This window comes from Pteropus medius, unplaced genomic scaffold, assembly GCF_902729225.1.
Source record: "Pteropus medius unplaced genomic scaffold, Ma_sr-lr_union100, whole genome shotgun sequence".
Classification (NCBI taxonomy): domain Eukaryota; kingdom Metazoa; phylum Chordata; class Mammalia; order Chiroptera; family Pteropodidae; genus Pteropus; species Pteropus medius.
In genome coordinates, this window is record NW_024344240.1 from 11,360,820 (window position 1) to 11,386,464 (window position 25,645).

At 31.7% G+C, this 25,645-nt stretch overlaps 1 protein-coding gene across 4 annotated transcripts in view; it reads left to right on the forward strand.

Moving 5' to 3' along the window:
- Positions 1-25,645, forward strand: part of TMTC2 (transmembrane O-mannosyltransferase targeting cadherins 2) — a 346,015-nt gene that overhangs the window by 226,226 nt on the left and 94,144 nt on the right. For all 4 annotated transcript variants that reach the window (XM_039868970.1, XM_039868969.1, XM_039868971.1 and 1 more), the window contains 4 exons: positions 1,231-1,316; positions 1,789-1,973; positions 3,377-3,455; positions 20,416-20,537. In XM_039868970.1, the coding sequence (XP_039724904.1) occupies positions 1,231-1,316; positions 1,789-1,973; positions 3,377-3,455; positions 20,416-20,537 (472 nt within the window). The remainder of the gene's footprint in view (positions 1-1,230; positions 1,317-1,788; positions 1,974-3,376; positions 3,456-20,415; positions 20,538-25,645) is intronic.

Genomic DNA, 25,645 nt, shown 5'->3' on the forward strand with positions numbered 1-25,645 from the left:
TGTGTGTGTGTGAGTGAGATATTAATGTGTTTTGGAATGGTTTGGTCTATTCAAATGACTTTTAATAAATAGTATTAAAAATAATGAGGTTGATATATGCTAATGACAACAATGAGCAGTCTTTAATTTCAAAATGATTTGCTTTAGATAATTTTTCAGTGATGCCCATTAAATAATAAGCAGTGTATTTTAAAACACTCTACTAAATGATAAGTTTTTATCAGTAAGCTTTGTGTTTTGTAGAGCTCCTTTTTGCCAGCCTTGTAAAGACCTCTGCAGCTGGCAAATAGAATCTCCAATTTGAGGCTGATGACAGTAGTACTCAAGCCCAACAGAGGTGCCAAAAGTCTGTGAGATGCTTGCTGATTACAAGAGAATAAGGATAGGCAGACAAGCCCTCTGTGAGAGCTTTTCGAACTCAGTCCAGTTCCCTGACACCTTTTTTTCTTAGTGGTGATTATAATTGATTCTTATTTAGGTCATGAGGGTAGGATCTGGGAATGGCTGGGGTAATCCCTGTGGCCACTACCTAAGGAGCCTCCTGGGGAGGGAGTAGGGCATGCAGTCTGAGGATCTGTAGGGAGAAGCGTGTGTCACAACAGTGAACTGAAATGTGCCCAGTTCTCCGAAATTCAAGCTCGTTTTACAAAATAAAAATAATCTGGAAATAACAATGTGGATAGTCTTCAGTCCTTTTTTTTGTTCCTTTATGGCATCTGATGAAATTCTGACTCTACCCTATTGACCTAGATTACCTTTGCTTTTCGGGCAGTTATGGGCCAGTACTTCTCAAGCAATATGGCTAGCGATATAAAATATATAAAACATATAAAATATATGTTTCATATAAAATATATAAAAACAACCTTAGGCAAATTTCCTTTCCGAAGTAGGTATAAAAATGTACATGCTCTCAGAACGAAATCACGTGGTTTGTAATTCCAGCAGGAGAGAAAAGAATTCTGGAAAGAGGAAAGTTCAATGGGGATAAAGGGCTTTTTGAAAATACTTCTTAATAATTTCAAATGCAACATAAACGCCACTGATGGCTTTCCAATGTTTTCTCTTCTGAGGAATAATTTCTTTTTATTTAGAATTTATTTTTATAGTACCAGGTCAGGATTTTTATGGCTCCTTAGCCATTTTTAGTTTTGAAGTATAAAATAAAAATTTGTTGTTTTATGTATAGTAATACAGTCCTATCTCCAAATTTCTATTTTCCTCATGCAGAGGGTTACTTCTACAGGAGAACAGCAGGTTTGCAGAAGCACTACATTATTATAAATTGGCGATCGGGAGCAGGCCTACACTAGCTTGTAAGTAATATTCAAGCTTTTAAAAATATACCTCTTTCCTTCTTTATCCATGAAGATTATCTTGGTGACTTACAGCCTCACAGGAAAAAAAACGAAGCAAAACAAAACAAAAGAAAACCATGGTATTTCTATTTGTGGATGCTTGCCAAATTATGAGCTTCTAACAATTATATCTTTCTCAATTTAATCATGATTTGATATCTGTTTGTCACTTGTAATATATTAAGATAAATACAATTTTTATTCATCTAGATTTTAAGCTCAAAATATTTTTAACTTCTTGAGGGCAGACATATTTTTCAGGGACAACTGCACTTCCTACAACATTAGTTGTCCACTGAGTATTTATTTCTTGATTTTCTTTTAAAATCAGAAAAAAAGCCATAGAAACGAAATTGAAGTAAAGGTAGCTTTATTGTATCCACAGTGTACATCATCTTCTCACATTTATATTTCCACTTTTCCCCCTCAGCTGCATATTTAAACACCGGTATTATTCTAATGAACCAAGGAAAGATGGAAGAAGCCCGACGCACATTCCTAAAGTGTTCCGAGATCCCTGATGAAAACCTAAAGGACCCTCACGCACATAAAAGCTCGGTTACCAGCTGTCTGTACAACCTGGGAAAACTCTATCATGAGCAGGGACACTACGAGGTCAGGGTAAAACCTCTCTGCCCTTTTCCTCTTCCCCCTTGTTCTGATCCAGACTCTGTTTTCTACCCTATGACAGATATCATTGCAGGGACACTGATCAATTCAGAAGCTATTATGTATTTTTGTTAAAAGGATTTTATGGTGAACATCAACTGAAAACAGAAACAAAAAAAGAAAGCAACAAATAAACAAACAAAAAAACTCATAGATACAGACAACAGTATGTGGTTACCAGAGGAAAAGGGGGAGGGGAGGAGATAGGAGAGGGCAAAGAGGGTCAAATATATGGTAACAGAAGAGACTTGACTTTGGGTAATGAGCACACAATACAATATACAGATGATGTATTATAGAATTGTACACTTGAAACATATAATCTTATTAACCAATGTGATCCCAATAAATTTAATAATAAAAAAACCTCTGCTGAAGAAAACTTAAATTTATTTACTGTGAATTTCTCAGAGCAACTCTTCAAGAAAGGAAAATAACATGGATTGCTTCTCCAGCTTATTTGCCTACTCACCATCTCTGCTTTTATGATCCAAGACACATTATTATGTTATCTTATATCCAGTGTTTGATGTTAAAAAATACATTGTCCTCTGAGTATTAGGTGTTAAGATTTGATGTAAATCTTACCCTTTTTTTAAAATTCTTTTTAAAACAATAATGTAACAAAAATTAATTTTATGTTTTTTGGGGTTTTTTTGTTTGTTTGTTTGTTTTTACTTGGGAGAGAGGAAGGGTGATGGAGACAGGACCTTGTACAAGAAGTTGGGAGGCTGACCCAGTTTGTTCATCTGTTGCTTTCTGTTTTTCCTTTCTCTCACAAGAAGCATGTCCACTTGGGTTTCTTCTCTTACATTCAGTATCGCTCCTCCTCTCTCTCTCAAACCACACCCCTACATACTCTTACAGGATGTATTAATGCAATATAACAATAGAGATACAATCTTTAAAATAATTGCATTTAATAATCTTAGTGGGTCTCAATAGCTAAAGATTTGTTATTTGATATCTCATTTTGATCCTACTTGGTTGTCAGACTTAAAGTAACTATAGATTTTAGATGTCTCTAGGTAACTTCCAAATATGACTTTTTCTAGTATTTTAATATAATAATCTGTGAATTAAAAAATTATATCAAAATAAAGGAGCATTGGTAACATGCAACTTCTTATTAAACTAAATTTTTATATGGCCTTCTTCACTGGCCAGGTTAAATTTGTCATTCATGAAATTAAGGTAGTATGATATCAAAGGACAGCTCAACTATTTTCCTCCAATGAAACATTTAGAAATAGCATTTGGAAGGATATTCTTATTTTATTTTTGGTGACTATCCTTGTACTTTATCAGTTTTTTGTTTGTTTGTTTGTTTTTGTTGTTTCTTAAATTAGGATGCCCTTAGTGTATATAAAGAAGCAATTCAGAAAATGCCAAGGCAATTTGCCCCGCAGAGCTTGTACAACATGATGGGTAAGTAAAACATTAATATTTTAATTGATATTTCAAAGACTTGTAGAGAAATTAAAACCTGAGCTACTGTTAAATGGAATTCTAGTAAGTTATGACATTAATCCTTACCAAAACACCTTATTCACAATTAGGTATCACATTTCAGTTTTCACAAAGCACACTTGTTCTTACTAGAGCAAGTAAGTGCGTTAACATAGTGATTATCAACAAATTGGCTAGATCCCAGAGTTGTTACAAGGAACTCACAAACCTATTCCAGTGTTAAATATTAGCTGGACATGAGAGATTGAAAAAGATGAATAAAATATACATAGATTTTAATTAATATATCAAATTCATGATAATTTTTATCATATTATTGTCATATTTTATTAATCAGAAGATCCTCAAAAGTAAACATGCTATGAGATAGAAATAAGAGATGCTCATAAAAGATGAGAATAACTGAATTGACCTGTATGGTTTTCACTGATTAGGCTTTGGGTAGGTGTTTTCAGAGTTAGTATTTTAGAATGAAAACAATACTATGAAGAATGTAAATGTGCTACTACAGTTATTCCTTTTTCTACATGAGGATGATTAGCTTAATTTTCTTATTAGTCAAAGTACCTAAGCAAGGGCATGGGTTTTTCTAAGTACAGGAGATTAAGAACTAGAATTTCTAATTAAATTTCTACCTATCACCTGCAATTGATTCATGATGGCTTTGCAGTCCACTTTTATTACAACTATTTGATGGTGGGCACAATTGAAAACTCCCTATTCATTATAATGTAGTCTATAAAGTTTACAGACTCTGTAACGTTTAAGATTCTCTGCTGATGAGTTGACTTTATTATTTCAAGATAAGAGAGAGGAGAGAAGGGGTTACTTTTGTCCTCAAATCAAATATTTCTTTTTCTCCAAAACATAAATTGCAAACTCAGATTTCCTTTTTTCTTTAAACTTAGTTAAATTTTAAAATATTTCTAGGCCTCTTTCATGCTTGTAAAATAAATGAGACTACATGGTCTGTAGGATTATTTTATGCTTCTATAGTCTATGATTTGAGAAATTCGATATTAGGTATATGTCTCAACACACACACATAAAAAAAAAATCTTAAATCCTCCCAAACTGGAAAATATATGCCTGTTAAGGACATTAATTTTGTCTTTTTTTTAAATGGTAGAAATTTTAGAAATAGTTTAGAGACAGAATGAGGCATGGGTCAATAAACAGAAAAAAAACATTATGATTTGGAAGAGGTTAATATATTCTTTCCATGTCTCTGGGACTCCCACCCCCAGTTAGTCTATGTAGCAGTAGAATGATTTAATGTTCGTATTAAAAAGGACATTGGGATATCTAGTTGCTGTTTCTTTTTCTCTTTGCTATAATTGCTAAAAGTTAAAATTTTCCTTCATTAAATGAACTTTTGCCCTAACCTCTTACAAATTAAAACAGTGCCTTTGACTGTCCAGTATTTTACCGTGTCTGTCAGATGAAATGTACATATCCATAAAGCGTTTGCCTCGAGTGTATAGATTTATCGGTTGAATGAACCTTTCTGTATTAATAATGGATGGTTATTCCTGTCAAAATGAATACGAAAAGGATCATTTTCTCTAGCTTTATCTAAAGAGGCACCATGATTTTAATTTGTGATTTCATTCTTAATGCCAACGCTTGGGAAGGCATTATTCCCAATTTCCCACAATTATGAAAAAAGATGTCTTTCTTTAAATTAGGAAAGGACTTTGAGATCCTTGGCAACAGACTGCGTTTGGCATCTTTATTGTTAATAGGAAGTGTGGTATTCACTATAGTTAGTGATTTCAGACAACTCATTCGATTATTTTATGTAAATAAATTTGATTGACAATTCGGCCGATGCATGGGGATCTGTGTCTCATATGGTTACACAGATGCTGAGCTCACACAGGCAGTGAAAGATAAGTGTGTCCCTGGGGTTATTGTGTAGTCCTTTGTCTTACTTTCCATTATAGAAAGAGGTAGTTGCTTTGCTTGGACTCTGCAAAGCACTCTAATAATTTGCGAGGGGAGAATCCCAATATAATTTAAAATTGCAGATTTCTTCCGTAATTATTGTGGCTGCTTTCTGTTTAATATTATATGAAGGTCTGTTGTCTGACCAGGTTTTGTACTTTCAATTGTTCACAAAACTATAATTTTCTTAGAGAGTGAGTTCACCCCCTAATGAAATAGTTGAAATCTTCTGCATGTTTTCTTTAACTCCTAATACATTTTGATTAGCCTCCATTTGACAAGAAAAAAATGGCCCAGGAGATAAGCTGCCTTATCAGTTCATCAGTTTCATTAGTCTGTCAGCATGTGCTGATTATCCTATCAAGTTTATCAACAACCTCAAATGTGTTTTCTAATTCGCACATTTACATATTATTAGTGCCCTTTAGAGACAAGTGATGAATTATAATGTCTGGCTAGATTTAACCTGCAAGTATTTATTTTTCTCATGGCTCATTCATTTTCCCCTTTACGACCACTACCCCCCAGCACTTGTGTGTATATATACAAATATTTTTTTCATCCGATTTTTTCTTTTTATTTGGAGGTCAGGAGAAATAAAGGAATATGTGTAAAAAATACAATTATATTTGAATGTTATTATTAGTTTAATAACTCAATTCATTGCATTTGCTTAAAAATAACCTCTCGTCCTTTGCATTTTCCCTTTGCTTGAATATTTTGCGAAAAGTTTATATTACTCTATGCTACATGTCAGTAGTTGATTTATCCTGAACACCAAAGGAGCATATCTTCCCATTTGTGTATTAATGAAAAAATAACAAGTTTGATTAATTTACTTCCCAATTTAAATTTTTCTATATCTTATCTTTCTACTTATTTTTACTCTGGCAGTTTATAAGTAAATTAAAAAAAAAAACTATTTAAAAGATATATACTCGCTATTCTCTTTGAATTCATAAGACCAAGATGACAGAATAATACTAATTGAGGAGTATCATCCCATCCAGAATCATGTGAATTACAAATATATACAAATAATGTAAAGCAGATACTAAATATTATTTTATAAACAAAAATTAAACTTTCACCTAGGTGGTGGTTGTAATTAGCAAAGTATGAGAATACATGAACTATTTAGAGACCAAATCACAAAATAACTGTTAAAATTGCTTCTAACCAGTTGTGTGACTTTATTTCTGTGGGCCTCAGTTTCTTCTTGAGAGAATAGGTTAGATTAAATGGAGAGTCAGTATAGTGTAAAGTCAGATAGCCCAGGTTCAAATCATGGGTTTGATACTTACTAGCTGAGTGACCTTGGGCAAATTTCTTATCTGAATCTTCAGTTTCCTCTTCTTTTAGATGACTGTAATAGCAGTATCAGTTCAAATATTGATTGAGATAATGAAGGTAAAATTATTGGACCAAATGCCTGGCCTAGTAAGTGTTTCATAAGATTACCTTCCCTTAAAATCATTATTATTTCTGTGGGTTTTTAAGCTCTAAAATTCAGTGATTATATTTTCTGTCGGTTCTTTTTATATTTACTGATGTAAATATGATTTCTCAATAGATAAGATTTTGTCATTGTGATGGCTTTGTAGTCAATGACGTTCAACAGGGATTATATTTAGTCATATCTTGCCTAGAATTGCTATATTTTCTCTCAAAGTCCATATCCCCTTGTTTCTCAGTAACCACAGTCAAAATCCTTCTTTTACTATTAAGTATGTTAACCAAAAGTGAAACAGCACACTCAATTAATGCCCAATTAACTTCATTCCATTAATAGAGTACTCCTTCTAAATTAAAATTGTCATACGTAGGTTATAGTTTCTTCTATTATTCCTATCATGACATATTTTTTCTCTAGACTTAGTCAAAATTATTTTTTATTCTGACATCCATTACAGACCCTTATTCAGTCTCGTTTTCTCTTTGATTCTCAAATTATAGGTGTATTTTAGAATCATAGAATGTTAGCTATTGAAGACTCATATTTTAAAAATTCTCATAACATAATGTCTTTTATTTTACAAAATAAAACTTAACTCCCAAAGAGTTAAGTTGATATGTTCAGGATTACATAGCTTGTGTTAGACCCAGAAGTGTAGCTTCCTAACTCAAATTCAAGTGCTTTTTTCTATATAGATCTTTTGTGTTACCAAAACTGGCATGTTCTTTACTGTGTCAATATAACTCTTCTTTACCCATTTAAAAATCAGTGAAATTTCTACATATATATATATATATATATATATATATATATGAAATATAAATATATTTTATTATATATTGCATAGATATATAACAAAAACTTCATATTAACAGAAGGAATAAAATCCCTGTTAAATTGTAGTTTTATTACAGACGCATTAAATATGCAAGGAATTAAAACATATTTATGTAGGATAATTTCTAGCCATCCTCAATTTTTCTTTTCTTCCTCTATAATTATTTCTCTTAAAAAGTCCACTTAAACATTGCTTCTTGAATAATCCTAAAATATTTCGAGAAACTAAATTAGGTTGTAACTTCCAATTACTTTTATTGGTTAGAGCCCTTCTAATCCCAAAGGTCATTTTAAGCCTATTTACCATTTAAAATAAAATTACTCTGCTTTCTCAATGAAGAGTAATTGTTAGGTTTAATTACATAGCAATTTAGGCCATTTCATCTTGGTAATATATTCTGAGAATAAAGCAGCGTAATGTGTTTCATGGAGTAAGAACCTAGAGTTACTGCTTTATCATTGTAGTCTATAATCACTATGTTTAGAATAAACTCTGTTTTGCCCCCCAAAAATAAATAAGTAAAGTCATTTACTGTCCACTCAGTACAGTGGTAATGACAGCATGAAATGAAAATGGTCTATAAGGTTCCTGTTCTCAGAGAACTTTCTGGGAAATTTCACAGTTCTTCTATCATTCTTTAGTAGCTTTCCTTAAAAAGAAAATGCCTACAAATGAAGTTGAAAACTATATTATTCTAAGTGTGAGAATATTTTGTCCATAACTATGTAGGTTGTGCTATGTTGACTAGACTGGACAAACCAAACCAAACAAGAAAAATCTCAAGCTTTTATATTTCTAAGGTGACACTAGTATCACAATTTGCATACATATTTATATTTTTCTATTAAAAATTGTGTTTATTATAGGTGATATACTTTTACCTTAGGGAGAGATTTTATACTTCTTCCAGGGGAATTGCATGGTAAGGATCCATTGCCATTTATTCTTATTTGCCCTTATTTTGATCATATCATTTTGATTCTGTTATTCCTGGTAATTCTTTGTTTGTTTTTCATATACATCCCTGTTGCTTATAAAATCCCGTCTCAGTATTGGAAAATATATTTTCCTTCACCAGCCTGTAAATAACAAATCTTTTACTTACATAGGTTTGACATTGAAAAGATGTTTTCTCCTCATATTCTCTAATAAGAGAGAAATCTTGATTTAATTTTCAGTTTCATGAAAGCAGCTCTTTAATTATGAGAGATTGCTCCAACTTTTTTGAGCTATTTAGAGAGAATGGGGAAAGAACCATTGATAGGAAACAGTGAATTTATTAGAGCAGTTTTTGGAGTAGAAAGCTTGTCCAAATTTTAGAAAAGTATTTTTGAGAAAGAAAATTATGGAATGAAAGAGTTAAGTATTATAAAGGGCTACCAGTGATATTTAGATTTCTTACTACTGTTCAGATAATAACTGACAAAGGAGACGTCAAATGTACCTCCTGAAAACAAAATGCAATAATTCTCGCTTGTTAATTGATCCTAATGCTACTTGAAGTATATATAGTATGTATAGTTTATGTATACATAAACTATATATATTGAAGTATGTATAGTTTAGTTGGTAGAATAGCTGTAAAAGAAGACTGTTTCTCAGCCTTCAGAATGGCCCATTTTTTTAGCTGAATCATTTATTTTTCTTGACTCGAGTGTGTGTGTGTGCGTGTGTGTGTGTGCATGTGTGTGTGCGTGTGCGTGTGTGTACCTCATCTTATTCCAGAATGTACTTAGAATAGAGATATTCAGAGCAAATTTTTGATGTAATGGTTTACATGCTTAATGTTTCGTTCTATGACTGGATGTTCTTAAGTGGATTGCTTGAGGCATTTAACATGCCAACTGTGAAAGAGATGGTTTTTAACTGTGTGAGATTTGAACTTCACATCTTTCAAGTGTAGAAGCATTAACACTCCAGTAGTGTTAAGCTTTTTATACCACCTGCTTCCCCTTATTTTGAGTTCTGGTGATTTTCCTATGATTGCTTCCATTGGCACTCTTGAAACAAATCAGTGAGTCAGTCCTATATATATGACCATATAACTGGATTAACCATTGATCTAAATATCTCCAAAAAGAATAGTAACTTCTAATTTTTAAAATAAATCTATTAATATCACTTTCATATGTCCATTGTCAGAAGAGACAAGACCAGGAGACCAGTGCTAGGTGTGTAGTTTAATAGTCCAGAAAAGTGAAATGTAACTTGGAGAGATTTTTGAAGTTCACTTTTATATGGGGAGCCAACAAGACAAGGAAATTATGAACTTTGGCTGTGTATCAAAAAGAGTAAATATATAAAATATAGGTCCAAATATCTAAATTTTTCTTCTAAAAGTTAATTTCTCATTATAAAACTGCAGTGGTTTAATTTTTTTTTTTCTTTTTACCATTCATGCTTGATATAATTCTACATTATGTACTATGGTTACAAACATTAATTTGCTAGGCACTAGTCTAAGCACTACAAAGGCCTGCATCTAGTTCAGCTGCATTAAATGGGTAATATATTTTGTTTAAAGTTTCAATTAAATTCCCAGCCTAAAGATATATGGTCCCTGTGGGGAGTTTGAACGCTTTTATGCCAATAGTAGTGTTGCCTAAGGATCTTGCTTAGGTCTAGATGTCACTTACTTCCTGGACATATGATATGAGACATTTGATTATATTTCATTGCTATTAAAGCTACACAAGCCCACCTGTTACATTAATTCTTACTATTGCCAGTTTAGTGGTAAACAGAAAGATTGAAGCTTAATTGTAAACTTTATTTTTAAATTGAATTATAGGGAAATGAAAACACTCAAATTAATACCTTTCTTTTTTATTCTCTGATTCCCAAGTAATTTCAATATGTTCTGCTTGAAAAGTCTGTTTTCTGAGCTTTGATGAAAATAAATGAGAAAGAAGTATATATTTTACTCTTTGATTGGGTAATAGGCATGGAGTGAATCTTTTACTAAGTAGTAGATACGGGTTTGGGTTGTTCTCAGAAAATTGAGGGAGTATTTTGTTATACTTGGAAAATTTATTAACGAGATTTTAAAATCTGGCATTCTTAAAAGATGCCAATTTTGATGACATTTAGTTGAAATGAGGAAGAAAATCTTATATGAAAGATACACTCTTGAAAATCAATGTTGACAAAATGAATTATTGTTCATATTTAGAATAGGCAAGTAATAAAAATTAAGTTAAAAATTAAATATAGTACTAACTGTATGTACTTCACTATGTATGTTTTTATATCTAGTTTTCTTAATATGTAGGGAAAGGTTGTTTTCTACATAAAAATCTCATTTAACTACCCAAATGAGTTGTTATTTAGTTTTAATTTTTTCCACATTGAGAGAAGCTACTATCATACTCAAGTTGAATAAAGAATTAAAATAGAACATGCAAAGTTTTCTTCCAGAATGTAAGTCTTTTTTGCCCACGTTAATTATGGGAATGGGTTTTATGAGCTGTCACAGAGTCTTATTTTCAAGTATTCATTAAAAATCGGATGAATTTTGAAATTTCTGATGTATCTTAGTAATTAATATTAATATAAAAATTTATAGTATAAAATAAATTATTCTTTGCATATTATAGAGACATATTGCTTAATCTAGGAATACATATGAAATGTATTACTAAGAAGATATATATTTAACTGAAAATGCTTTTATTATATTCTTCTGACATTTTCCTGCAAGTTTGCAAATCCTAGTTCTCTGAATACTATTTTTTTCATTCTTTCCAAGGTAGTACATTTACTCATTCTCTTTTTCTTTTTGTTGTGCAAGCCTTGTTTTTTAAAACGCAATTTAGCACTTCCTTGCATATTTCTACTGTTTCTTAATTATTTAAGTTATATTCAGCCATTCCAGATCATCACCTTATCCAGTGTACATGCTTGTAGGTGTGCACACACACCGTTGCTTTTTTCTTTTTGGAAAATTCTGAGCATTTAATAGGATTGGTTCCAACATTTGTTGATTGATTATTTTTAGTGATTTATCTTCTTGAAAACATAAAGGGAATTGATTAGCCTGGAGAACTTTCAGATCCCTAGTTGCAAGTAGAGAAATATTGACACAGGCTCCTGGCCTTTTTCCAAGTTAAATTTTGATTGCACATCACATGTTTCCTCTGTATAACCTCACACTACAAATTAGGAACTGTTTTAACTTTCACTGAAATTTAACCCCCCCTCTTGATGTGTTTTTGCTTAATAAAACATATATTTGTGTCTCACCTCTGCATTTCCTCTCTGTGTTTTAAAACTACCTTTTCAAGCTTCAAGAGTTTTCCTTTTAAGTTTGATGCTATAGGACTTGGTAAAGAGTTACAAGACTTAGATCGTATTTCATTCTACTTCTAACACTTCCACTCCAATGGAAAAACTTACAATTATTGAAGTCTATTGTCAGATACTAAATAGCCTCTCTAATTTCTGTAATCATTTAAAATTCTTTTTCTGCCCTATACATTAGCTACTGAAGATTTCCAATTGGAACTAATCTAAGGCAACTGGACTGTGTGTGTGTGTGTGCGTGTGTGTCTTTTAATAGGATAAGCTTAGGATGTAAATATAAGATATTCCAAAATTTGACATCCAATAGTTGTAACAAGTTTATAGCATAAATAAATTAATAAAGCCAGACTCCCTAAGGTTTCTGTGTTAATGCTAACACTGTAAAGTAAAAAGTAAGAATTAAAATCACAAGTTAAGCTCTTGATATAATAGACTCCTAATGTCATATGGTTCTGACAGACTACAGATTTCTGGAAAAAGCAATTGCTTGGAAATTTCTGTTCAAGGACATACTAGGTAAAAATGTAATATCTAAATCCAAGTTGATATAAAATGTGATCCGTTATTTATCAGATATTTATCCAGACTCTTTGAAGCTAGAAGCTTCTGAACTTAGGTTAGAATACATAAAGAAATGAAGGTTTTGTGACTGGCTATACACATTTCACAGCTAAGTTGGAAATCAGGAAGATTATAATTGGTGACGTATGTCCTATAGGTATACAAAATTGGAGGAGAATATGAGTAAACGAAGAATCCATTACTAATCTGGAATAAGGAAACTCAGTTTTGTAAAAATTGTCTTCGTAAAATGATTCAATAGCAATAAATATTTTTAAAAAATTATCAAAAAATTGACAAAGTGATTTCAAAATTCATCTGGTAGATCTAACAGGAAAGTAAAGCCAAGAAGGTTTAGAGAAGAATAATGGATGAGATTTGCTTTACTCAGTATTTGAATACTAAATAGTCTGTCATTAGATACTAAGTAGCAACTGTACTAGGAGAAGCTACAATAATTAGAATAATGCTGAACTGGAATAAGAATAAAAAAACAGACCAGTAGAACAAAACAGAGGCTCTAGAAACAGATAAAAATTAAGAAAAGTTTTTTGTAGATAATAAATGTGGAATTAATTATTAGTGAGGGAAAGGAGTTCTAATAAAAGTTGATCTGATACAATTGATTAAATGTATGAAAAGAATAAGATTCGATACTTGCCTCACACCATATGGCAAAATGTATTTCCTCTGGAATAAGTAGCTAATTTTAGTAATGAAACTATATAATTAGAAGAGAATATATGTCCCTATGCTGTAGAAGAATTTTTTATGCATAAAAGATAGTGATAAAGCTACAAAGGAAAAATCAACTCAATTTGCTTATACGAAAATTAAAATAGTCTGAAATGAAAAACTATTTTAACCATCTTTTGCATTACCATAAGAGAAAGATAAATAACTTAATTGCAAAGGGCTTAAAACCATTAAACAACAATCTACAAATAAAAAATATTTCTGGATAAAATTTTATGAAAAAATATTTGTGAAAATATGTGCATTTTTATTAATAATATTTTTAAATAAAAGTTGAAATGAGATATAAATTAGATATAAAAAAGTTAAAATAGATATTTTAAAAGTATTAGAATCACATTTTGCTGAAGGCTTAGAAAAGTTATTCTCCCCATATACGACTTATGGAAGCGAAGTTGGTAGAGTATTTTGGTAGGCTAATTTGGTAATCTGTATCTTGACTATTAAATTTGCTAGTGCTTTTTTAGTTCAAGAATTCCACTGCTACATATATATCCCCAGGTAATAATAAGAGATATGTAAAAAAAGAAGATTATTACAAAATAAGATAATAGTTGCTGAAGGAGGTACAGTACCTGCATAAAGAGCTGAGAGAGGAATTTGAATAAAGACAAAATTTAATATTGCTCTTGAATGAGAAATTGAATTTTGGAAAAATTGTCATATTTTTATTTAATATAATAAAACACTTGAAGGAATCAGAATACTTAAAACTATCAAAATACTTGACATATTATATAATTGATTTTTTTTGATATGTGAAATAAATTCTGGAAAAATACCAATATTTTACCAATCGGTATCCATGAGTGATAAAATTCATTCAATTTAATAAAATTATTATCTTTCATACTTTCTATATTTAGAAGATATATTTATAATTAGACAAAAATATATTTAAAAATTCAAAAATAGAGTAATCATGACTTGATCTAGATATAGTCTGTCTTGAATAGATCATCTAGAAAATCCATGAATAGGGCAGTTTCTTTTCAGACTGACTAAGATATTGTCACTGATTTATGAAATGACTGTATATAAATTACTGAACAGTGGTGAATCTACAAATGATTATATCATTTGGAGGATGAAGGAGTTATTTATTCTTAGGCCTTCATTTTATAGATGATAAAACTAAAGCCCTGTAAATAGCTTATGTAGTCTACTTAATGGGAAAGTAAGGATTTGAAACTCAGCCATCTAGCTACTATTTTGTTATATGTCATAATTCGAAGCTGCATCATAATTGTAAATAATTTCAACATGTAGATGAAACAAATTTAACTAATTAATTAAAGTGTATATTATGTGGCAAAATTAATTCCTAAAAAGAGAATTAAAAGTAACATGTAAAAAGAAATGATCATAACAGACTTGAAGATCGGTAAAGTTCTCATTAAAAGAAAATGACCAGCATAGTAAAACACTAAGTATACAAACCACCAACATAAACCTGATATCTTCATTGGAAAATAAGTATTTCTGAAAAAATGGATGATTACCTTAGTGACCAGCCAGCTTTTCAGACTGAGAAACTTAGAAATTAGATAGATGATGGTGGAATGCCTGCCCTTGAGTCGACTTATCCAAAAATTTGTAGTATTGGCAATGAGATACTTTCACTGTTATTTGGCAACAGGAAGCCTTCTAGAAATCATGTGGGGCTGTTTTATGAGTGTTTCCACTGTTCTTTTGAGTCCAGAAAAATGCTATAACCTCTGTGAGGCCTTTTATAGAAATAGATTTTCTTTGCAGAGTGATGGTGTAGCAACTTTTTTACAAACATACTTCTGAAACTTTTATGATTTCTTGAATTATAGCTAGGTATATGCAGTTTGGTGTTGTTCACACTTCATTTACTCCTGTTCCATTGTCGCAATTTGCTCATGGCTACTTACCATCTTTAGTATTATTTACTTGTTATTTTTTTTAATTCTAAACCATGATATCTATGAAATCATATTTTAAAACACAGAGTAAATGAAATTTATACATACTAAATTAAAAGAAAAAGGTTGCATAATTTGTTTCATGTGCACTCAAAAATCAAACTTGGAAAATACTAGTAAATATATTTATTTGCTACTAGATTGTAAGTACCATGAAGGCAGGAATAAGTGATATCTCATTAACCTTTATGGTTACCATCATGTTCATTATCCATGTTGGTTAACCTAAACTGATGTGTAAGATATGTATTCAAGAATTTTTTTTAAAGGACAGTTAACAATTACTATAAGAGTTGAGAGTTGAGTAAGGGGTAATCACTTTTGGTAAGGGTGGTCACAAAAGTTTTTTTTTTTTTAAATAGGGAATCTGGGGCATGGGGGAATTGGATGAAGGTGGTCAAAAGGTACAAACTTCTAGTTATAAGTACTGGGGATGTAATAAACAGCATAATGACTTTAATAACACTGCTATATGACATATTTGAAAGTTGCTAAGAGAGTAGATCCTAAAAGCTCTCATCACGATTAAAAAAATAATAATTTTTTCTTTTTTTAAAATCTGTATGAGATGATGGATATTAACTAAATTTATTTTGATAATCATTTCACAATATATATGTCAAGTTATTATGCAGTATACCTTAAACTTATACTTTACTGTATGTTAATTACATCAATAAAACTGAAAGAAAAAATAAGGAATCTAAACTGAATCTTAACATAGAAATATACTGTTTTGAGAAGGGCAGGAGAAACAAAAGGTAACACTAGCAAATGTGGGTACTTTGTCCCACATGCTCTATTCTTTATCTGCAAGCCTGAGCTGTCCAGTAACTTGAAATTCGAGAATCAGTGAGAATTGGACTATTACATCATCAATAATCCAGTATTTTTTCCTTTAAGGAGTTAGCTTTTGCCTGGGTTATTTAGACCTGGGCTTTTTAGGGAGGGAGAGTGATATTATTTGTTCTACATCTGAAACTGGTTTATATCTGCCTGAAGCCAGCCTGGAGACATCCAAATCCCCTTTGTCTGTGAGTGAATCGGAAATAAATCTGGGTGATAAACCTGATCACTACATCATCGCACAGCAAATCTTCTCATTCTTACCAAAGTGCTTCTATTATGTTTTTTTTTTTTTTTCAGGATGAGAAGGAAAAATAGTCATTATTGCTTCTTTCCTCCTGGGTATTATAAATTTTTTTTTTCTATTATTACAAGTTAAGAAGAATTACAGTACCAGAGAAGATGGCTTAACCTCCTCCCTCTACTCAATTCTAACGAAGCATCTTAATTTCCTTATTTATTGAATTTACTGAACTTTTTTGTGTGTGGCCAATTCCTTTGTGGAATTTTAGTGATTTTAATATTTTAATCAAGTGTAAGGAATCTTTATATCTGTATTATCTATATCTATAGCTATATTTTATTTTTCTCTCCTAAAACTGAATCCGTTGATGGTACTTTTTGAGGTTATATCCCATCTGTAATTATTTTTTATAGTATTTAGACAGAATGGTTTAGTAGAAAGAGTCAGAGAACTCTAATCTGAATCCTGAGTCTGACATTTGCTTGTTTTTTAACACTGAGCGAGCAAGTTGGTTAAGCTCAGTGAGCCACAGTCACTTCATTTGTAAAATGAGAGTGATATAATTATAGTGTAGGGATAATGTAAACATGTAAGATATTATATTAAAGACTTTAGTGGGTATTCAATAATTAATAACTATATATGGTAGACAATTTGGTGCAATGCAAAAAGCATGGGCTTTAGAGCCATTCAGATCTTTTAGGATACGATTATTAACTAACTGTCCTTGTGTAAGTAATGTTATCATTCCTGAGCCTTCCTCTTCATGCATAAAATGAGTATTCTAACCCCTACTATGAATTAGAAATGAGAAATATGAAGCTTCTACCTTGTCAGTGCCAGGGATATAGCAGGTGCTTGTTTGTTGCCTAAATCTTTATTGTTATTTTTAAGCACATTTAAAATCATTTATGATCATTTTCTTGCATTTTAAGTTTTGTATCTTGATTTTATTACCACTTTTATATACTGTTTTTATGTTAAGGTTAACATTAGAACTAATGTGCATTTTATATGCTACATTACCCCCCCGCCCACTTTAAGAATTGAATAGCATATACAGCAGAAGCATTTCTAAAGGTCAACCATGGATTCTTATTGCTCTTCCTTATTTCTTTAATTCAACAGATAAGCCTCAGGCAAAGTGAAATGAACTCGATGGCCAATGTATCACAAACTAGAAAACAATTTTCTAGGAGCAAGAAAGAGTAGAATTTTCACCTGAGTTGGATTGTCAGAAAGTTTGTGATTATTCTGTACCAAGTGGTAAAAGCAATGTGCTTTTAGGTCATGTCATCTGGGTTGAGTTGCAGCTTAGCATTTTCCACATTTATGATATTTTGTGTTTTATCTAGCCACTTACTTCTCAATTTCCTCATTTGTAAAATCTAGGTGACATTTTTAATAAAAAATGAGATACAAGTATAAGGCAACTATATAGAGATTGAAAATACATTTCATCTTGCAGACCTACTCTGAAGTTAGTTGGTAATGATTGAATGGGGTAATTTATTAAGGCTCCTGTGGGAAATGAAAAAACATTCTACATGCTCAAAGATATATAGAATGTGAGGAACCGATGCACATAAATCAGATGTGTCCCCCACCCTGTAGCTTGCTACTTTGATTCATTAATAAGCATTTAATGAATGATTGTCATTGTAACCATTGTTCTTACTTAAATATAATGAATGGTTACATGAAGTTTTTTTAAGTTGTAATGAATAGTACCTAAGTAGGCTGGTTATTTACATTTTTCACAGGACTTGCCAGGATGCATTGTTATATTATATTTCTTATTTATAGTCCTTTGATATTTCTCCATCTCACAAGCTTTATAAATATAATTGCTTACAAGTTCTTACTGAAGACAATGATTCAGCCACAGATTATTTAGTAAGTTAATAATATTTCATTTCAAAACTGGTTTTAATAATGAATTTCTGACTTAGAAAAAAATACACTTTCTGAAGTGATTTTCAGATAGGTATCAATAACTTAAATATAATAAAAATTTGAATCTGGAATTGGGGCTCTCTTGTACTCTTTCTATGCAACCTACTGTTATCAACAAATTGATTTTTTTATAAATAAAAAGTAGAAGATATATTAAATGCAATGATTGTACAACTTCTAAAAAGTGACCTATGAGCACTTAGAGACCCAAAGTAGGATTTCAGGTTATTCCAAACAACCTGTGGTGAAGGCCCATCTTCAGCCGTAACTCTGGGGTTAATATATGCTTTCCACATTATTTAGAAATAAGTATTTGGATACAATTTATCGTTAATTGCTTTAAAATTATTAATACTTTAGGGATTGTGCATCTTTTCTGTTATATAATTATATCTAATATTGTTCCAGTATGAAGAATGGTTCCCTTTTCCTAAGAAAAATTAGTATTTGCTTGATTTGGGAACGTGTATTAGTTCAATGTGCCCCCGCTCCTCCCCCAAAAAAGTCTGAGTGTTTCAATTTTTATAGAGATATTATAATAAAAACAATTCAGTTATTACAGAAACATAAAAATTTTATAAGGATTCAGTTTTTAATTCTACCATTCTAACAACTATGAGCATTTTGTGTATTTCATTTCAGTCTTTGCTGTTTGCTTCAGTATTTCTTGCATCTCACCATGGGCATGTGATTTAAACTAACTCAAATTATTTTTAAATGCGATCACATTTTAAGCTTTAGTAAAACAAAACATTTTCTAGCTATCATTTTTTATAATAGTATAGTTTAAAGACTGTTCTCAAAACTAGAAACACATAGATGTCTGTGAGTGGATACATACATTTTTGTGCATATTACTTATTTGTCACCAGTATTTTTTTCTAATCAGCTGAGCTGAGGGTACTCAAAAGGTCAAGATACTCAAATTAATTCAATTTATCAAACATATTTGTATTGACAATGCTGTGCTAATACAAGGGTATACAACCAGTGTGGGTAATGGATTTAGAAAAAGCCTTTAATTATGCCTCTAAATGGAAAAAGCTATCATAATTATGATTAGTTAAGCCATAAAAGTCCACTTGAGAAATAATGCAGGTTACCAGTCTATTGCTTGATTTCAGAAAGTGAGTAACTTCTACATTTGCAGTGCTTTTTAAAACTACAATATTTAAAACAAATACACAAATTATCTTAAAATATAATTTTCTCATTGGGTGAAGATTCTGTCACACTATAATCATATAAAGGTGAGGGGCATTATAATAAGTGGGCAACTGATATACTTTTGGCTTTATTTCTGTTTTTTTTTCCTCTTGCTTGGCTATTAGTAAAATGTTATTTAATAGGTTAAATTTTTATAAATTGAAAGTAATAACTGGTGACTGAAAGGCCTCAGACAACCTTTGTGTACATGGTGCTAAGCATGCTAAATAATTGTTATATGTCCATTAGATTTTTGAAATGAAACTGGCAAATTTATTTACTTGTTAGTATATAAAATGCAAATAATTCTGAAGGAACTTAAAATCTAGCACCAATGCTTAATCTAAAATATTTTTAACTCCTTCATTTAAACTTATTTTTTCAATACGGTTGTAAACCTTGGAGGGCAGGACCTTAAACTTCTCTCGTCTAGGTCCTGTATAATGCTCTTTACTTAGTAGGTATTTTCTAAATGTTTGAATTTCTAAAAGAATGAATTCATGAAAATAAAAAAGAATAAGTGATTGTAAATAAGAACAAACTTAGAAAAAAAGAGAAAAAAATGGTGACTGAGGACATACACTTGAGAGTCAGATGTTCTTAGGTTAAAAATCAAAGCTTTACCACTTACTATTTTTTTGTTGTTTTAGCCATTTCACTAAATTTCTCCAAACACAAGGTTTCTCATCTATAAAATGAAATTATGATGACTTTTGAGAAATCAAGTGAGATAATGGATGAAAGTACTTGCCAAAGCATCTGAAATTTCATGGAATATAAGCATGGCGATGTGATGCTGATACAAAGGCTGTTGAAAAGCTATGTTCTCGGACTGATTTTCACGATTCATTTTTCAGGTGAAGCGTACATGCGATTAAGCAAACTCCCTGAAGCAGAGCATTGGTATATGGAATCACTGAAATCCAAGACAGACCACATTCCTGCTCATCTCACCTACGGGAAACTGCTGGCTCTAACAGTGAGTAACTACCTGCCTTACCCTTTAGAAATTGGTTTTCTCCATGCAGATTGAGGTAGATGTGGTTTGAGGTACTGGTTTGAAACCAGTTAACTCAGGCTGTTAGAATGTATTGGTGACAATACTAAGTTAGAACCCTGTATAGAAAATATGGAAACATATATTCCTTTGACTGTATGGTTTGCCTTAGATAAAATGTGCTATGTCGTGGTCCTTGTTGTAACTTAATGAAAACATATTAATGGTGAACCCCAATATGATTACATAATGAATGTGTTATAATAACAATATCTATATAAAGATTATGTTCTGTAAGCCAATGTTAACTCTGAATTGGCTATAATATAGAACTAAGTCCGATTTTTTCCAAAGAGCCAAACTTTACATGTGTGTTGATCAGTGTTACCTGCAATTCCTTTTAATTGAAATCATCACAAAGAGAAGTGGAGCCATCATTTGGCCACTCATGTGAAAAGCACTCCTGGAGGCCATAGTTCCATGAAAATGGTTCTCATGAAGCGTAAGAAATTGCTGTTATTGTACCATTGTGACTTTCAAAATTGTAATTCCCTGTGTTTCAAAGTATTATTAATGTTTTTATTTTATGCAATAGAGGATCGTCCCAAATACGTAAATTTTCTGGGTTCACTCAGCTAATAAGTAGTAGACTAGCCTTCAGTCCTAATCGAGTCTATTACCTATATTATATCAGTTATGCCACCTAATCTCTCCCCAATATTAATAAAAATAATACTAGAAAAACATAGAGAAAATGGTCAGGGAAGTGATTTTTAATTGAATTCATAGAAAGGTGTCTTATAATTATTTAAAAGTGATAACATTTAATATCTCACAGAAGGTAGATTAAACACTTAAAGTTATTATGTATCCATGCTAAGATACCACTAAAATGCTATTAAAGAAATTCTGATTAGGTAATCAGAAAATTTCTCACTAAAAAATATCTAGATATGCTTAATAAACTATAACCCATATGCTTTTAATGCATAGCTGAACTCAAAAAGTAGTAAGAGAATTTCCCAGAAGCTAGAAATGAAGCAGTAATTAAACACCAGAACAGCAAACAGTAGGCCAAACCTGTAGCTGATTTGGGATAGTTTACCAGTTATGACAAACAATGAGAAGGGAGTTTTTGTTTGTTTGTTTGTTTTTGTTCTTGCTGGAATAAGAGACAAAGCCTTTGGATCAGGGGAAGGCCAGGAATTAGATTCCAAATAAAGCAGGGAAATTCATACCCTTAGTGAAAGGATAATATACACTAAGTTTGCACACTGGTACAAGAAAGCAGCTTGAAGGATTGCCTGTCTCAACATGGGACCTGAATGGAGAATGAATAAAGTCCCTGCTGAGAATTTGTCACTACCCTCCTTCCCCCACCAGGCTTTGGGTTTTGAATTTACTTTGTTTTCACGACCAGAGAATTCCTAAGCTGAGAATTTCAATAGAAATCAGTCCACTAAGAGATTTTGCTGAAGAGATTACAGTATATGTCCTTCAAAAAAACAAAACAAAACAAAACAATTAAATCTAGAAAGAATTACTGAGTGAGATACAGAAAGAAGGGCGAACAAGGAAATGGTGATCATGTGGGTAAATCAGAGTAAACTTTTACTGAATAAAATATTGACAAATAACATCACAGGAACAATTAAAATAGGAGAAGTGATGATTTTTAACCTGATTTTTGGAAGTCAAAAAAGTGTAAGGACATATTACAACTGATTTTTCAGAGCTGGCTTTGGGATGGAATAACAATGAAAAAAAATGTGATATACTCAAAAAGAAAGCTAGGGAAACTCAAGATTTGGAGGCAGCTGGCAGAGACAAGAGTGAGTTATGGAGCATAGTTATGATATATGTAGGGAACAGTCAGATCTCTCCTCCATGTACACAACCAGGTACTCACTCACCTCTGAGTCGGGGGAAAGGAAGCTCATTGTGGTGGAGCAGTTGAGTAAGAGAGGTCCAGGACTCGGGAACAGCTTGCACAATTGAAGATGGCCAGCAAAGGGACTGAAAAGAATTGAGTGAACGTCTTCCAGTGGAGTGCTCAGATTCTCACTACCCTCCTACCACATGCAGACCACCAGCAGCACAAAGTTTATACTCCCCCAGTGGGTGTGGGTGTGGAAACCCCACACCCACCTCCCAAGAAATTTTAAATTTTCTTCCTAGGGAAACTGATCATTGTAAGAAAAAGATCTCCACATACCTACATTTGGAGATGGCCCTATAAATGACTAGCTCCCGAACCAGACACATAAAAGTGAATTGTCCAGTCGTTAGAAAGCACACCTGTGCCTAAGAAACATCATTCAGCTTTTATTAACTTCCTCTTAAATAGCAATGGGCAACCAAGGATCGTCAATCACATTAGAAAAGCTTCAGAAGTAAAAGATTGGAACTGAATCAAATTATTAGGTGTAGGACACTGGAGGAAAGAGAGGAAAAAAATTTTTTTTAAATCCTTAGAAAGAGATGGTAACATTTTCTGGAGCAGGTTGTCATTAAAACATAAATAATGAAAAATGAGAAAGAACTTTCAGAAATTAAAAATATGGTGGCATACAATATTCATTAGAAGGATAGGAGAATAAATAGCAGTGAAGAAATGTTTCCATATAAAAGCAAAAGGATAAGAAAATAAAAAGAAATAAGAAATTATGAAATAAATATGGGCCCAACAGACAAAGAATAGAGGAAGGGAAAGGAGATCATTACTCAGAGTTGAAGGAGACAAGTTGCTATTTCTGCCATTTATAAGATCAGCATGTCGAATTTAATCTGTTGGAAAAAATTATTTTACCTATGAAAGCCATTTCCATTCTTATTCTGATAGTATGATAATTCACGTAGCTCCACACCAGAATAGAATTCACAATATACCTCTTGCCCCAACTGCTATCTTTGAGATGTTAAGAATTTCAAATGGAAACATTTTGAATTAAGTTGGTAAATGACATCTTCAAAAACTATCTATAAAAGGTTCAGTTGCCTGATTTTTTTTAAAAAAAGAAAAGTCCATTTAGAAAAGAAAAACACTGAAAGCTTAAATGTATTTAATTCTGAATATACCTAGAGCATGACACTACTTTGGACATAAAACTATATGTTCTTTTTCTTGTCCTTCTTTTCAAGCCTGAATATTTTAAGTTTCCTACACCAAAAATATGATTTTATAGGCTGCTTTAAAAAAAAAAGGATTCAGAAGTTGTAATTCACTGAAACATATGGAAGGGAAGGAAAGACTTGTGTATTACAATCCAAATTTTAATTCCCCCACACCAACAAAACTTTTATAGTTTCCGATTTGCTGATTAGATGAAATACAAACCCATTCATGGACTGGCTTAAACTCACAGTGCCAAAAACCTCACAACCATCATTAACAGTTTCTTTTTGAATTATGAGATTGGCAAATTTCTGATACCAATAGGTAGCTTTTATCTAATTTTGGGTTTCTTGGCCTGCTTGCATGCCATAGACTTAACACAGAATTGGCAAGGTGAAAAATGCCACACATTTGGACTTCTGAATGCTTTAAATATAAGATATTATAAAATGGAATTGGCTAATAGTCCCATGGGAAGAGGTATAGCAATGGAGTGGTGTTTTTATTGTTTTGTCTAAACTGACCAAAGGCAAATATGTAAAAATGATATCCAACTATATTGGACCTAGACCATAGAGTAAGATTTCATATAAAAATGATATTTTTATAAGACAAATAAGAAAAAGATAAAATTATGGGTGCTTGTATTACAGCCAATAGAATGATTCACTCAGTATATTTTTTGTACAAATTTTTTAAAAGAATTTTTGTAGTATTTACAGTATTTAAAAAAGTTCAAAATGATTTAGCGTTTCTCAGAATGTTTTGAAAATTTCATAGATCAAATCTTTTTATTTCTCTACCAAAAATGTTCTTTTTCTCTTTCTGCCCTCTCAAATTTTATTTCCTCTGTGAAGTTTTGCCTGAGTCTTTCAAGCAGTTATTTTTTTTTTTCTTTCTAGATACTTTCATAGCATGGTCTTAGTATCTCTGTAATAGTGCTTCCCACATCTAATGGCAGAAATAAATCTATGTCTGCTTTTTGACCCTACATATGGGACAGGAATTAAGTCTTATCTTTTTGTCTCTTCAGGATATGGCATTTCACTCTCTTGGTTACTATCCCTATGCCTTCCTTGTGCATTTCTGTTTTTAAGTTATTTATGGGCTAGATACATGACATTTTAATATTTTTGTTTCCTTAGCCTGATTCTCAGCTTGATTTAAGTTATTTATGGGCTGGATACATGGCATTTTAATATTTTTGTTTCCTTAGCCTGATTACCTTTATTTGGTCAATACATGTATTGAGACTTATTATTCTATGATAAGAATCGTTCTAATTTCCAATGATATGTACTGAATGAATGAATGAGTGGCATGATTGTGAAGTGTACACAAGGTAATCTTCTAAGACCCTAAAAGGGGAGGTGGGCACAAGAGGAGTGTTCATCTTTAGAGCACTTGTGCTTGACATTTGTTATTTCATGAATCTTCACAATGAGTCTTATCCTCTTTTTATAAAATGAAGAAACTGAACTTTAAAGATTTAAGGCACACACCCCCAAAGTAACGTAGCTACTAAATAGTAGAATTGGATACAACATCCAGGTTTTCTGAATTGAACATCATTAATTTTCACTCTATATTAAATAATCTTGGTGTGAAGTTTTTTTTCTTTTGTTATACGTGATAGGAGATTCTAAAAGTCAGCCAGTACTTCCTCCCTTCCCCCTTTTTACAAATTAATTTTAAATGTTACCTCTAATACTAGTTTAGTTTGAGTGGTTAAACACATTTTTATTATTAAGCATCATAGGTAATGAACTTACGATTTCTTAGGCACTTTTAGATCCTACGTTATAACAAGAATACAAATTTCTCAGGGTATTCTAGAGAATAGTTCTTCATTAGGGTCACTAGTAGCCTCCATGTTTAAATATAGTTGAGCCTGGGTGACATCTCTTTAAAGTATACTGAACTTTCACACCAATGTCATGTCTAGTTAAAATGCTACACACAAGCACTCTTTAAA